At 47.4% G+C, this 15,669-nt stretch overlaps 1 protein-coding gene across 3 annotated transcripts in view; it reads right to left on the bottom strand.

Annotated features, from left to right (window-relative positions):
* Positions 1-767: 767 nt before the first annotated feature.
* Positions 768-15,669, bottom strand: part of NRP2 (neuropilin 2) — an 88,543-nt gene continuing 73,641 nt past the window's right edge. Inside the window, exons 16-17 of one of the 3 annotated variants that reach the window (XM_021538879.2) lie at positions 4,903-4,971; positions 768-4,194 (exon numbers count right to left, since the gene is read on the bottom strand). In XM_021538879.2, coding sequence (XP_021394554.2) covers positions 3,890-4,194; positions 4,903-4,971 — 374 coding nt within the window. In that variant the 3' untranslated portion in view covers positions 768-3,889. Of the gene's footprint in view, positions 4,195-4,902; positions 4,972-12,362; positions 15,248-15,669 lie in introns of those variants that run through there. The other 2 variants (XM_021538880.2, XM_021538881.2) reach the window with 2 other exon arrangements.

The following is a 15,669-nucleotide window of genomic DNA, read 5'->3' as shown; positions in this document are numbered from 1 at the left end:
GTGGCTCCTGGCTGCCTGCTACAGGGTACCAGGACCCCTCTGAGACACGAGGCTCCCCCAGGCCTGGGCTGCCACCAGGGTGGTGTGACAGAGCAGAGGGAGGGTGGAGAAGACAAGTATGTGGAGCCAGGCTTGGCATTGGGGTTTGCCAGGAGTCTCCACTATCTTTTGATGAAGAACAGGGCTGAAGCTGAACTGCAGAACACCACCTCATCCCAGTCACTGCCTGCTTTGGCAGGTTCATAGAAACAGGACAGGGACACACTGGGGCACCAGCATCTGTACTCTTTGTAAGGTAGACAAACTGTGACAGGCTGGCCCCCACCAGTACACTTTAGTTCTAAATAATTTTTCTAAATTATTTTTAGGCTAAAACTGCACTGGTGAGAGTGATCCTGTCTGGGATCACTGGCAGCACTGGGCCATGGCACAGGGTGACAGGAAAGAACTCGCATCCACTTTGGGGTTTGCTCTCAGATGCTGCTTTTGGGCCAGAGCAGCTTCTAGCCATCCCCAGCTCTGACAGGAGACGCTGTGTGTGTGTGCACTGGATCTGTGTTAAAACCCCATGTCACCTTGGTGTGCCACGCAGCCTGGGGTAATCCAAAAGGAGAGGCAGTGCACAGCAAAGGAGAGCAGTGGGCATGGCCCTGTGTGCCTCCAGTTGCACCTCATTTTGCTGGGGCTTCTGCTACCCACAGCCCTCTTCAGTTTAGTTTCCTTGTTGCTGCTCTTTCATTAATAAAAAAGTCACTGAAACATAAACATCTCTACCATAATGTTTATTAAATAGTAATTTTAAAAGGTTTTTATACAAATCATATAAACACAGTCTTATTTTTTGTTTTGTTTTCTTTGTTTGTTACACCGAAGAATCACAGTAAAAGCTCTTTAAGTCCGTAAGTCCTGGCTCAGCCAGTAAATGGTCAAATACCTTGAACTGCAAACCTTGGAAAATTTCCATTTCTGCATATAATTTCTTAATGGTCTAATTCCCATGCTCACCTCCAGCACCTTCCCACAAAATGAAATCAGCCAGAACTACAGCCTGCCCATTAGCAACATGTCCTGCCATGGGAAGCGTGTGGAGGCAACAGCCCATTTAAGCAAAGGCATTAATGCCGATTTTTTTTTCTTTTCTGAATTTCACAGAGGGAATTGCAATCAGCAAACCTAATCTATTTGCAGAGGAGGATGCAATGAATTGAATGCACTGATGACCTTTCGCCCCCTCCCTGCTGAAGTTACAATCAAACACAGTTTTCCGTAGAACAGTAAAGCACCTGGCAGAGGTAAGTGAGGTATTGGCTGTGCAGCATGATCGGCCTTCTCTCGCCTGGCGAGCTCACACGTGGGCCTGCCCCAGCTGCCAGGGGCCAGCGGGACACGTGGGCTGGGCGCTTCGCTGGGCCCGTGCCACGGTAGTGCCAAGGTCAGCAGTACTCCCCTGCCCCAGATCAAGAGACACATCAACACGAGTCAGTCCCACGGAATAAGTCACATACACGATACATACAGAGAATTCACGTGCGTGTGCAAACACACTATTTCTGAATATATGTATATATGAACTCTTCTCTCTGTACGCCTACTAGACACCATAACATCACCTTTTTAATTATATATTTTCACCTATTGTTTGCCTAAATTGGCTTTTTTACTGTATGGTCCTTTTCCATTCATCCTTCCCCTCTCTGGTGATTTGAAGGGAATGAAATCATTGAGCAGCAGCAATCCAGCTTTGAAATGGTCTGGTACATTTCCTCTCACTGCCTCTGTTTCTTTTGTACAGTAAAATAACACCTCTGTAGAATTTGTCTGTGAAAAACGCCAAAAGAAATAAGGTGATTCGAAAGGAGAATCAGAGACACATTTACTGCTGTTTTTGTCGGGTGCACAGTGTGAATTAGAGGAAGGAAGGCCTTTGTGTGCGCGCATCTCTGCGTGTGTGCACGAACCGCGGTGTGCTGGTGACGCAGCTGCCGTATCTGCTCCTCCAGTACACGTGCACCTTTCTCACAGCAGAGGAGGGCTTTTTCCCTAAAATCTTATTGTCTGAGGGAGCTCTTCATGAAACAGTAGACAAATTTTCCTATTCCCACAGCACCAAGGAGCAGCTGTGGCACTGCTCATGTGTCCATGCTCATCTCCTCTCCAGATGTTGCTTGTGTCCCCAAACACCTGGACTCCTGCCCGATGTGTTTGTGGGGCTGGGCAAACTGAGCTTCACAATACATCACATCTTTGTCAATAGCAGTTGGTGAGAAAAATAATACCATCCACAACCCAAACTACTTGCCAGGTAAAATGTAAAAGTCAGGACATGTCAGGTATTACTGAAGAGCCCCTGGAAAAGCAAACCCAGTGTTTATGTATGTGCAAGCTGATAGAGGTGATCCATCTATACGGAACTGGGAATGAAGGCATTGGTTTGGGGTTCAGCATTTCAACTCTTTTTCTCCATTCAGTTGTTTTTATAGCACTCCTCTCCCACAGCACAGTGGTAAGTGGAGAGGTACCAGCTGCCACACAATGTAGCCAGACCATTTGAAAGTAGAAGGACCAGATTTCTGCTGGGCTTTAACCAGCAGAGAGTGGTGAAGAAGAGCATTTTGTGGGGAAGGATGAAGGCCTCACTTGCTATTTGCTACAGCACTGATCATCAGCTGGAGGAAAAATACTTCTAAGGCACTTGTTCAAAGTAAAAAAAAAAAAAAAAAAAAAGCTCATAGATAGAACTTGGGGTTTTTGCTACTGATCAGGAGCAGCGCAGCTTTGCTCCAAAGGGGATGTGGTGGCAGCTGTTTGGTCCAGAAGTGCTGATGGCACCAGCTCACACCCCCCAGCTTCAGGGGCAAGGGGAGCATCAGGAAGGTGAGGAGGTGCCAGTGGGCACCAAGGCTGTGGGCATGGCTCCAGCCTCCTTCCCTGTTCATTTTTCCTTCCTGGCACTTTGGAGAGGCTTCAGCACTGTACCTCAAGTCACACCCCAAATGAAGCCCACTTCCCAAAGCCATTGCCTAAGCACCAGCAACCCAACCAGCTCTATCTTTCATTTGCTGCAATTTTCTCATTATAGCAAAAAGAAAAATGGCAGGCTCAAGGAGGTGGGAGATTCAAATAAAGGCCTTCCTGATTAAGGCCTCCACTGTTGCAATCAAAGATATGGATTTAATAAATGGCTCTTATTCAGAAATCACTTTAAGGCTCTTCAGCTTTTCTCAAAGAGGTGCTTCTGCACATAGGGTTTCCCTTCTATTTTCTTTCTTAATGATTTCAGAAAGCACTGTTGTTACTATTGACAGTAAAGCCAGTATCCCACTTTCCCCTGCTACCAGGAGAAGGAAAGTTGAAGGTAACGACATGCTTCCATTTTCAGGACTGCAAACTGCAGCTTCCTGTTCTTAGTGTGAAGTGCACAAATCCCTACAATGATATCTGGACGGAGTCTAAAATGGACAGGGGATCTGTGTGTGTGTGTGTGTGTGTGTGTGTTATTTCTAAAGAAATCCCTCAGCCTTCTCAGCAACTTACCAGAGAAAGGAGGTGGGAAACAACAATCAGCATTTAGTTTCTCACATCCAAAAGGTAAACCAGGCTCCCTTACCACATCCCAGCCACTCACATTGGCAGAAAATGAAGATGAACCAACAAACAAGGGGTTCAGTCCCCCTCGCCCAGCACAGTCTGGTTTGCAGGAAAGCCACTCGGTCCTGGTGGAGTGTGACCCAGCAGCAAGACTTGGTGGCAGGAGCACAGCCTCCCCTCACTTCCGCTCCCCTCATTCCCTGTTATGGCATTCAGTTCCCATAGAAAACAGCAAAAAATGTACCCTCCTGCCAGCCCACCTCACCGGGCACAATGCCAAGGGTGATCCCCAGGCACCCATTCAGGCCTCTGAGCAGCACTTCTGGTGGTTCATCTTCACCTTGTGCTTGATGCCATCGTACAGTTCGAAGTTGTAGTTCTCCAGCGTGGTGGAGCTCCGCGAGGACAGCCCGGCGTACGAGCACGTGCAGTAGAGGAGCAGACCAGCGCAGATGGCCCCGAGGAGGACACCAAGGGAGCTCATTGCTATAATGGTCACCAGGATGGGATCCAGGGTGTACAGCCAGCTTTTCTCTTTGTCCAGCTTCGGGGTTCCTGGAGAGTTAGTAGAGAACAGTGTGTCGTTCCTATCCGATCCAAAGTAATCTGCAGTGGAACGGGCACTTATTATCAAGGGATCACTTTTTATTCCCCCCTCACCTTTATACATTGCTTACTTGGAGTTGTGATGGCTTTGCAAGAGTTAAAGTATATATATATTTATATCTATCTATCTATCTATCTATCTATCTATCTATCTATAGATATATAGATATATATATAGATATATGGGAATATCTTAGCAGGATTCACTAACTCAGGTCTAGAAATGTGAAGCACCAAACTTCTAATAAAGTTAGGCACCCTGATTCACTTGTAGACATCAGACTATTGACACAGCATGCAAGCATTTTACACCCACAAAAATTCTGGCCCTTCCAGTGCCACTAAGTTCAAAACTATGGAATCAATCTGTCACAGGTCTCAGACTTAATTTTCTTCATTTACAAGTCAAAATTCCGTGCAAGCAGCAATTAATGCTTAAAAAATCAGTTTCACTTGTTCTAACACAAATACAATACATTGACTTTGCAAGGTCGCTGGCTGTTGGAAAACAGGAAAAGAAAACCAATGCCTTTGAATGCTAAGCCATCACTTCAATGTATGTTCTCCAGTGTGTTCTAACTCCTAACACCACTAAAGGTGAGGTTTGTGAGTAATCTGAACATCTGATACTAAAACACAAGCTGCCACAGCTGAATTGTCCATGTGCATATGGACAATGTCCATGTCCATGTCCATTTGCATACCAACCTGGATCGTCGTTGTCTTCAAAATCTTGCTCAGAGCTTGGGAAGTCATCCTCCATTCTTGGAAAGTTCACTAGAACAACAAAATGGGAAGCACTGTTTGTTAAATTAGGCCTTCTTGGCAGCATCATTGTCACTGGTCACTGGGCTGTGAGACCAGACAGAAGAAAGTAATTGTTAAACTACTACAAGGCTCTTCCTTGTGGAATGAGGAGGAGCTCATTATCTTCTTCCCTTGGCCAAAGTCAATGAAGACTCTTGCACACTTGAGAGAAGAGGATCTTCAAACTATGTCACATTTCATAACCACCAAACCACTAGCTTTTAAGAAGAAAAGAGAGTGAGCGAAAAGCGAAGAAATCAGACACTTTGAATAGCACTAAAATATTGTTACTGGTGCCTCCATAATGGCCATAATTTACTATTAACATGATCATGGGTATTACCCTTACACCTTTGAATAGGATCTTAGTGACTGTCATTACTTGCCACTAATGCTGGATCCATTTAGCACACACTCTACTTTTCATCTTTTCCCATAAGTCTGACTGGATATAGAGCTTCAATGACCCAGCTCCTCTTTGGGTTTCAGATAACTTCACAGTAATTTGAGGAATTTATGTATCTTCATTATATGTTTTAATACAAAAGTTGGTTGAAATTGAGAGAGAGGCAAATGGGTGTACATATCTAGGCCCTTATGTTAACATTTCCCCGGTCCAAATTCCTTTTACTGGTGACATTTCTTTCTGTTGTTCAGCACAGATCAAGGACTAGGAATCAAATGCACATATTATAATCTGAGCAGAAGTAAGTTATTTTCCTGTGCAGTCTTCCTATCATTTTCTCTGCATACAGTTACTATGGCTCTTTTCCACTTTTCCAAAAGAAAATGTCTTTTCCTTTCAATCTGTGAAGAGTTTTCAAAGCTAACTGTAATTTGGGGCTCTCAGCTGAGAAGGTGTCTCAAAATGATCAGGAATGCAAAAAATCAGGGACTAGAAAGCGATAGAAGTCACACCTTGGAAGTAGTTGTGGTTGGAACCAAGATTACCTAATGTCTTGTGCCAAAATGGCAAGAGTTTAAAGAGTTACTTACAACAACCAAAACTAAAGATTGTAACTTGTACCTAAAAAGCCACATGCAAAGAAATTATTCAAAACCTTATAAAATAATATTTCTGCATATTTGCATGGATATGCAGGACTTGAGAAGGCCTCCTGGATTGTCAAATACAGTTCACTTCCAGAGTGGGGTCTCTGCTGAAAGCCATGCTGCCCCAACACCACCCGACCCCTGACAGCAGCGATCCTCTGCTCTGCCATCCTCTACCTTCTCACTCCTCGGGTGGAATTGTATCTGCACCCAAAGAATTAAGGGATTTCTTTGAATTTGCAAGTGAACCAGGCAACAGGTTCACAGCCCAACACCTGCCCCTCCTGCTGATGAGCTCTGCATCGAGTGAGTCAGTTAAGCTGACTCAAGGCTGCTGGTACCTTGTCGAAGAAACACAGGTGCACGCTGCCTTCTGTAAATCCTCACTTTAGTGGTGAGTTCGCATGATTTCTCAACAGCTCTCGAACTGACAGGCCCAGATGGCAACATCTTAGGGCTGGGAGAACTGCCTGAGGGCCTCTTGCAAACATTTAGATCCAAACATGTGGAAAAATAACTTGCAAAGCAGTTCACACGTGGAGACGTCTGAACTGCTAGTCACCCACTGGAAGACAAGCAGTGAGCTTTGCCATCCATGTCACCCACACAACCCCACAGAGATTGTACAGAAACTTGCTCAAAGATGAGCAGAGGTCGAAATTAGATGACAGTCTGCCCAAGGAGTCTGTGTGTGGAAAAAGGCTCTTGGAAGTCATTTGACATTCCATATTGTAGCTGCTCTAAATTTTGTGTGAGAACAAGCTAGCAATTTGATCCTTTTGTAATTTCCCAGGGTAGCCTTGAGGGAAAAGCCAGAAATAAAAAAGTATTGGTTAATCAACACTTTCAAAAGAACACCAGTTCTTTCCAGCCTGAAAGGAAGGAGCACTGGGAAAACTTGAAAAGAGAGAACATTTATACAAAAAGCCCAGCCTAGAATCTGTTTACTCTTCTAGTGATTTGCTCAATTCCCCATGCTAATACAACTCTTAAGTCCTGCTTAAATGATATCTTCCTACTTGACTATTTTCCTTCTTCCTCAGGCCCTCATTCTTCTGCTCCCCACATGCCATTTCATTGCTATTTGATTGTATGTTATCATGCAGGGCTCTACACCCTCCGGAAAGCTTTAGAAAAATATAATTTGATGTTTCTTTTTCCATACTGGGGCTTCTCGAGTCATTAACTGAATCAGCTCAGGCTGTGTGGGTGTCTGTGGGAATTGAAGCTGGTGGTCTCAGTTCAGTTCCTAGTGGAGATGATTTAGAATCTAGCCTGTCATATAATCTAGCCTGCTGTTTGTCATCAGTTAGTCTCCTTTGGGACAAGTCCCAGCAATACAGTGACAAGTGGAGCAGGCCACAGAAGGCAATTCCCTTAGAAAGCAGTCCCCAGAAAAGCCCTGCAAGCTGGTGGGCAGAATGGGAAAAACATACATTGCTCTGTGTTGTGGAAAGCTGCTTCCTTAAAGGGTAGATTTCAGACACAACTTACCTTGCATTTTAAAAGGGAAAAAACATTCTGGAGAAAGGTTAGCAAGAAAGTTAGGGGGAAACTGTAATTAAATATGAGGAATGATTTCTCCTGAGTGAAAGGCCATTTTTAAAGCCCGTGTGCCAAATGATAGCTGTGAGCACCTAGCCAGTCCTGGCCAAAAGATGATATTAGCAATGATGTTGGAAACAGCCGGATGCCAAGAAAGGCTGTTATCTAGTGGATCTGAGAGCACTGCCAGCTAAAAGGCTAATTTATGGGACCTGAAAAAAGAAAGATAAAATTCTAATCAGATAAGGGCTGATTTAAGTACCATGTTTGTATGAGCTCACATGGAGGGAGAGCAGGAGAGAAACAGTATTTCCAGAGATTAAAGAGTTTAGGTGTACATCTGTTTTAAAATAGTAGCAGGGGTGAGAGGGATGGTGCCAGGGTGGACAAGAGGGGCAGGAGAGCAGACAAGGTTCTCTGGTGTCCCACCACAGACATACACATGCCTTTGCAGGAAAGCTCTCCAAACCTGCCCGGGGCAGCTCACCTCTCCAAAGCTGAGCTCAGCATGTCTTATGGCCTGGCACGTACTTCCCACCACCACGGGTGCTTGATGCCAGCCTTCCTGCATGGGCTTACCAGCAGCACCACCGCTGGCAGAGACCTCCACACCAAGCCAAGAGCTATTGCTTTGGAGAGAACCCTGATTGCTGGAACCTGGACACATTCTTCAAAGGCAAATGACAACTGTCAAGAAAAAAAATGCTGTTTCTTTCTAGTCTGACTTTGTCTGGTTTATGTCCGGACACCAGGTGCTGCCTCCTGCCAGGTCGCTGGGGGGAGCTCAGTCACCCTGGGGCAGAGCTCTAGCATCTGGCATCTCTCTCTACACACAGGCATTTGCATATTATCTGTGGTGCCTCTTGGAGTCTTTCTGGCTGAACAAAATGAGCCTCTCAGTAGGAGGTGCCTTTCCCAAACAATATATCAAACTTGCAGTAATTTCCAGATTTTATTATTGCCCGCCTAGAGCCACTCTGGCACAGGACAGCCTTGCTGGAGAGCACCCAGGATGCACTCCCACCACCCCTGTGCTCCTGCTCCCCACTTTCTGCAGGGGTCCACAACCTCTGGGGCTGAAGGTGATGCACCAGGTGATGGGGGCTTTGTGAGCTCTGCTTCCTACAGTCTTTAATTCCCAGTAATATCTGTGGCTGTGCCTGCTGGGACAAAAGAAGCAGAGTGTGTAGGAGGAAGAAAAACAAATTGCTGGTTTTGGGGAAATAAGCAGCACATGGTTGTTTCCCCACTGTGGAAAGGACTCGAGGGCAGCCAGCTACATGCTCACCCCTCTCTCCTGCTGCTACAACATCCCTCTTGGCCAGTGCTATCCTGGGCAGTGAAGGGAGCATAGGAGGTAGACCGCTGCACTGCCAAACAAGTGCCCATGAGGGTATGAAACATTAAATGCAGCCAAAGCTAGGAAAACGGGGTCAGAAATTGACATTTCCCAGTCTTGGCATAACGAGACAGAGCCCCGGCTCCGCTCTCATCCTTGCTTTTCTCTCATTGCTCATTCCCAGTCCTTTCCTCTCCACAGCAATAGTGTGACTCCAACACACATCATTTTGTTTTGACACAGCAGAGCAGCCGCCGTGGCCTCGCCTTGACACCGCTCTGCTTGGCGGCGGCGCAGCGCTGCTCCTCTGGCTGGGAGCCGCGGGGGCCGGGGGTGGCACCTCCCACCCTCTCAAAGCAGCAGCACGGGCTCCACGCAGAAACACTCCCTCTGAATCCCCCATTGCTCTATTTCCAGCTGAAAATCTACCTCACTTCTCTCTTTCCCACTCCTTCAGAAACACAGGACTACTTTAGTTTACAGAAGGGATAAATCCCTGCCAAATTTCAAATTAAAACAGTGCTTTGGCTACAGTTAAGCATTAAAGAAAGCAAACAAGCTGCCACTCCCTGGCTCGGCCTTCCTCTGCAGTGCAGGAACCTCTGCACCTTATTCTCAGATTGCCTTGGGGCTGCCCTGGTGGTAGCCAACTGTGCACACCTCAGACAGCACAGAACCATTGTAAAGGGGGACATGGATGATCTCTTGCAATCCTTGGGCTTCCAATATGGAGATAAGGTGGGAAAGTATGGCTGGGCAAGTGAAGACCCCCCACCAAAAGCACTTGGAGACATGGAGCCAGGCTGGGAAAGTTTGGTGTGGAGGTGGCCGTGAGCAGGCAGCTATTTCCAGCCCTGGTGCCGCCCTCCAAAATGTGGCACCTGGCCCTGCTGCACGCATGGCAGATGGCCAAGGTGGCTACCCAAAATGAGTACCCTGCCAAGCCCTCCCTGCAGACACACCCCCTGTTGCAGCCTGACCCCTTCTCCAGCCCTGCTTCTGCACCTCTCCTCAGCAGCGGCACCAGGCCAAGGAAAAGGGCGGTGGTGGCATGTGCGGGTATGGTGACTGTGGCGTTACACAGAGCAATCCTCTCCCTCTCCCTCTCCCTGACTCCCAGCTCTGGACAGCCCAGGTCCTGACACGCAGGTTCTGTGCTCCGTGCTGAGCTCACCTACCCCAAACCCAGCAGCTCCTCGCCACAGGGGCAGCACTGGCCCCTGCTGCCACCACGCAAGGGCTCGGAGCTGGGGGAGAAGCCGGCGGCTCTGTGGCATCCCGGTACGTTTATCACCGTCCCCGTGGTTGCTGTTTGTTTTTACAGTGCAGTGGCTAAGGACACGATTCCTCACACTGGCAGTCACGCCTGCAGTCTCTGCTAAGAGCCGCCAAAGCCACTGATGGAGGAGCTGTGGCGGAAAGCCAAGCGGCTGTCCAAGCTCGCCTCGGGGCCTCGCCTGCTGTCCACACGCCTCACGCCGCTGCCCTGACATGGGCTAAGTGGGGGCTGGCCCTGGTAATGGCAGTAGGTTTTCACAGGGTTTCTAGAGGGACAAAAATCCAAACATAGCCCCACGCACAGCCTGGTTTCTACCTTGTTCCCTTGATGTGGCAGCAGAGGCATTTCTGCCAAGCCAGGAAAAGCCAACCTCACATCCACAGCCCGGGGACAAGCAGCTCTGGGGTCGCTTTGCCAAGTGCCATCCTGCAGGTGCCTGCCCTGGCAGGAGGCTGACCCAACTGTGCAGCCGGTCCCGCGGCTGGTGAATGAGCTCTGCAGCCTGCTCCTGCTCCATCAACCATCTCAGGCACGCTGACATTGCCAAGGCACAGCCTTTCCCACGGCACCCTTTGCTTTGCCAGGTCAGTGCTCCGTCTCTCCCGTCACCCCTAGGCACTGGCTTTGCCCCAGTGCTTACAGAGAGTGCCCATGGACTCCCTGCTGCTCCTTCAGTACAACACCAACTGTAGAGATAAGATAAAAAGATTGACACCATCACAGCACATACCACTAGGGAGCCACCCCCAAAGCCTCACCGTGACACACAGGACACAGTGCTGTTCCCTGAAAAATAGAGCCCCCACTGCTCCCCCAGAAAGTTTTCTTCTTCTTTTTTTTTTTTTAAGTAGACACCTAAATGCCTGAAGTTACTGGCAGAAGAGTTTGCATCAGAATCACACTAAGTTGTGTTTATTTCCTGAAACAAAGCATGCTAATTTTAGCTGCTTTCTTGCCTAGGATGTGCTGCAGCCTGAGCAGCACCCAACTCTCTGGCCAATCTGTCTGTGGCGCACGTACAGAATAATTAATCCTGAACCATTTCTCCCTTTTCGTCTGTTTACTTAACAGAATTTTTTTCTTCCTTGTTGGGAAGCCATCAGTCAGTCTCTCCCTCCCTGTTTTTCACATGTGCATATTTGTTTTGAATTTTGCTTGAACAGTCGCTGAAGTGTACAAAATGCAAATTACAAGTGTAATTTGCTTTGCTGTACAATTACAGAAAAAAAAAAGTCCTCACCCAAAAAAGCAGCATGGGTCCTCAGCTTTGCTTGTGTTTGAATAGCCAGTATGAGGGATCACATTTGAATTATTTTTTTGTTGATGGCCTGAATTCCTAGTAAAGTCAGGAAGTTTCACTGCAAAGCTGAGCTTTATGCCAGGGTAAAGAATATGAGAGAAAGAAAATAAAGAGGGAAGGAAAAACCTCTCAAACTGGCAGCAAAATATATTTCACATGAAATGTGATGCTGCTGACTCTGCTGAAGGGGTGAAGGGTGCACTTAGGGAAGATGGGAAGCAGAACTGCTGCAGCAGAGGTCCCTGTAACAAGTTGGAAGGACTCAGGTGGAGGGAAAGCAGGGGACATACATCTGTCCAAACACTCGCATACAGGTCCCCTGCACAGTCTGACAGGCAAAACCAGGGATTGCACAGAGAGGAAAGCATTGCTGTTTTCATTATTAATTTTGCCAATGGCTTGCCCGTTTTTTGCTGAGCTCAGGGACAGACGTGCGGCTCAGCTGAGCTGGCAGCCAGGGCAGCCCCAGGGGCCCTGCAAAGTCGGATGTCCTGTCCCAGCTGGAGAAATCCTGTGCAATCACACTGAGCAATTTAGCACTTAGGCAACACTGGTGAAATCCCCAAACAATCCCAAGAGTCAGTCCAGCCTCCCAAAACTCCCATAAGGACTGGTACAAATGTAATGGATCTAAAAGCTGCTATTAATGGCCCGATCCTGAGTGCAGCGAGGCAGGGAGCCCACAGCAGCTGTGCTGCTGGGAGCTGGTCTGCACATGGCAGGATCTGGAGCTTCACTTGGCTAACAGGAATAGCCTTGATGCTCCAAAGAGTTTTGGAACTCTGCTTTGCTTCAACCAACAGCATGCTCATTAGCAAAGAAAGAAGAAAGAAAAACCCCAGATATTTGTATAAAAATATCATCATTTTATTACATTCCACACAATACATCTTCAAAGAATTTCAAATTTCCACAAGATATTTTTCACACACAGGCAACTGGGCAATGCTGGGGATGTCAGGGCTCAAGGAGTAGGGGAGAACTGGGAGTAAAAATCTCGAAGTGACCTTCTGTTTTGTCTTTGGTGATTTTGGTTTAAAAGACAGGGTGCCACATTCTCCTCTCTGACACACCAATGCACACTTGCTAAGTCTGTGGGGGTGAACCTGGTCAAAGTGAAATTGTCTGAACTAGGGAGACTGAACTGACTTTGGAAACGGGACAATATCTGCTGACATGGCTTGGGCTGACCTGAAAGTAAGCACATGCCACTATTTCATATCTGTTTTAATTTGCAGCTGACTGAGGGGGATAGGAATCCACATCCCAAACCAGATGCACTGAACACCAGTGCTGTGTGATAAGGAGGCTCATGGTGAAAGCACTCTGGCCCTGGAAGCCCCTCTCTAGGGGCTTTTCAATGGCACTGCCTTCCAGGTGACAGGAGCTCCCCGGGTCCATTCTGGCCCTGTGGGACAGGCATGTCCCTTCTGCTCTCAAAAACCTTGTGGGAGCCAGGCCCAGGTGCAGCGGTGCCATGAGCACCCACCACGCCTGATGTGTGCACCATGGCACATCACCCTGGGCTTTTCTGCACTCCTTGCTTCTTTCAGACACTTGCTGCTGCAGCTGAGAGGATCCCACTGAAATCTGCTGTGCAACCAGCATGGGGAACTGAAAGTGACTGCATGAATTAAGGCAAGGAGGGGGATAGAGTGACACCCCCATTGACAGACATCCCCTGGGGATAGAGCTATGCTGCGGGGGCCAATACCACTTCAGCACAGTTTGTAGTTTTACTTTTTTCCCCAAACAAAAAGGCAGCTCAAGACTGCAGGGAAGTTAACAGAGCTGCTCATCTTGATTAACTTTATGCAATATTAATGGACAAAGGAGGGATGGGCACTAGCAAGTTTAGAAGGGGAGAGGGAATTTGATCACTCATCACAGATGGACACAAACAAGATGGAGAACCTTGCTCACTGGAGGTACTTTTTTTGCCTGCAAACAGATTAGGGTTAAAAATTCAAACCACTTTTGCATTCAGTAATTTATATAAGGCATTTCCACTACAATACGCTGGGCCATTCAACAGTCGGAGGCGTGTGGAGGCTCCTCCTTGCCTCCCCAGTTAAAGCAGCAGCAATAGCTGGGCCCCCCAGGCACGCTGCCTGGGCTTGGCTTGCTAGATGTTACTGGCGCTCTAAGAAGCAGAACATTAGCAAACGCAAAACTGACATTCTAGAAAGTCAACGGGCAATTTTTATGATTCAGCAGCTATGGATTGGGCAGAAGGAAGAAAACCAAACCCAGAAAGGGGAACTATACTTGTCCCTTGAACATTTCTAGCAGAAAGACAAGGAGGAGCCCTCTCCCCCTTCCCCGTGTAAAAGCAAAACCATCAGCACCCAGAGTGAGGATACTTATTAAATAAATAAACCTTCAATTCTCAAGAAACTACAGTATTTAGCATCCACTAAGACCTGCTGAAGTCTAGTGTTACCCTAAGGCTGGCTTTAACAGATACAAACAAAACATTCATTATGAGCTTCTCTGATATAAGGCAACTTTAAATAGATTCACTTGTAGGTGGGGGAAGAGGAGGGCTTCCCCTCCCTCCTCCAAACAATGGCTGTGTTATCATGTTGGCTGCAGAAAGAATAAAATGGAGAGATCTTGCTTTTTGAACCTCTATGGACCTCTCTGGATTCTTCTAGCCATCTGAGGTGGACATTCCCACTGTCCAGCCTGGCCTTTCCTCAATTTGCACCCAAGACATTAACACCATCAAACAAGAAACCCAGCCACAGCTAGATAAGGCAACAAAAAAGCATTGCTCTCTTCCCCAAGTAAACAAATCAGGGCATTCACCATAAACACGTCCCAGACCTTCCAGAAAGGATGTGGGAAGGAGGGAAAATTAACAACAACAAAAACAAAAATAAAAGCATTCCCTGTGCAAGTAGAAGCAACAACAAGCAAATTAAAAAGGGGCTGTTTCTAAATATACATTCAGTCAGTCAGACACACACAGTCCCATGCACACTCACACGCAGGTTTAGCACGCATGCGCACGAGCCTCACACACAAGCTTCCAAGCTCACCATCAGGTTCCCTTGCAGGTTGCCTGCTGGGAGGAGAAAAAAAACCCCAAACCCAAAGAAGCTGACCAACAACAACAAAAAGAAAAACTCCCCAAACAAACACAACAAAACAAAATAAACCCCCACCTGACAACCCAAGTATCCTTGAAAAGTAATAGAAAGGGAGCGTTCACTTTTGAAGTGAAGGGGCGGTGTGTCTCTTCTGGCGATCCAAGATGCAGCATTAGTTTAGAGTTTGTAAAAGATTCGGGGAGGGCTGGGGGATGGAGAAGGGATGGAGATATCTAAGAGTTCACACGTATGCTAGGTAAGGAAAAAAGTGCAAAACTGAGGCAACATATTTGAAGTCTTAGTTTCTGTCTGTCTGTTTTGTGTTTTGTTTGCTTTCTTGTTCCTGTTCGGCTCTCAGCAGCGCAAGCTGGGGTCTTGCTCTAGTTTTATGGTTAGGGTGGGCTCCACGGCCACAGGGGCCCCGTTGGCATAGTGGGAGGTTTTGTAGGTGATGGAGTGATCACTCTTCTTGGCCGCATAGCGGAACCGGTGGTAGTGGAGCACAAGGGCCAGCGCGACGGAGACCAGCACCACAACAGCACCTCCGGCGGCAATAACGTAATACCAGTAGGCTGGGATGGGCTGCACTGACACCGTGTCCACTGTGGGCTCGGTCCCTGGCAGGAGGGTTGCCCCTGGGGAGGAGACACAGAACAGGGTTGCTAGGTGGGAGGCATGCAGACGCACAAAAAGAAACACACATGCTTTCAAGAGTACAGCACGGAGCAACACGAGGTCCCACAGCCGCCTCCAGATACAGGGCATGCTCCTAGGGGAGGGCACAGCCTGGCATTTGCTGAGCCCACATATTCAAGGGCCTTTCTCTTCCCTTTTAATTAATCAGGCTGCCTGGAACGCAATACAAAATACATATGCACTATTATTACTGTTATTTCTGGCATCTGAATATTTCTGAATGTTTTTTTTCCTTCCTTATTTTGGCCATCTCCGGATCAGCCACCTGGTTTTGTCTCCACATGGCAGATGTTGTCAAGCAGTGACAAAACACATCACGTTCATAATTGGAAGAAAAGCATGATCTCAGATGGCCGAGGAA

Source organism: Lonchura striata, chromosome 8 (assembly GCF_046129695.1).
Source record: "Lonchura striata isolate bLonStr1 chromosome 8, bLonStr1.mat, whole genome shotgun sequence".
Taxonomy (NCBI): Eukaryota; Metazoa; Chordata; class Aves; order Passeriformes; family Estrildidae; genus Lonchura; species Lonchura striata.
The sequence above is the reverse complement of the archived record's forward strand: the minus strand, read 5'-3'. Positions and strand labels throughout refer to the sequence as shown.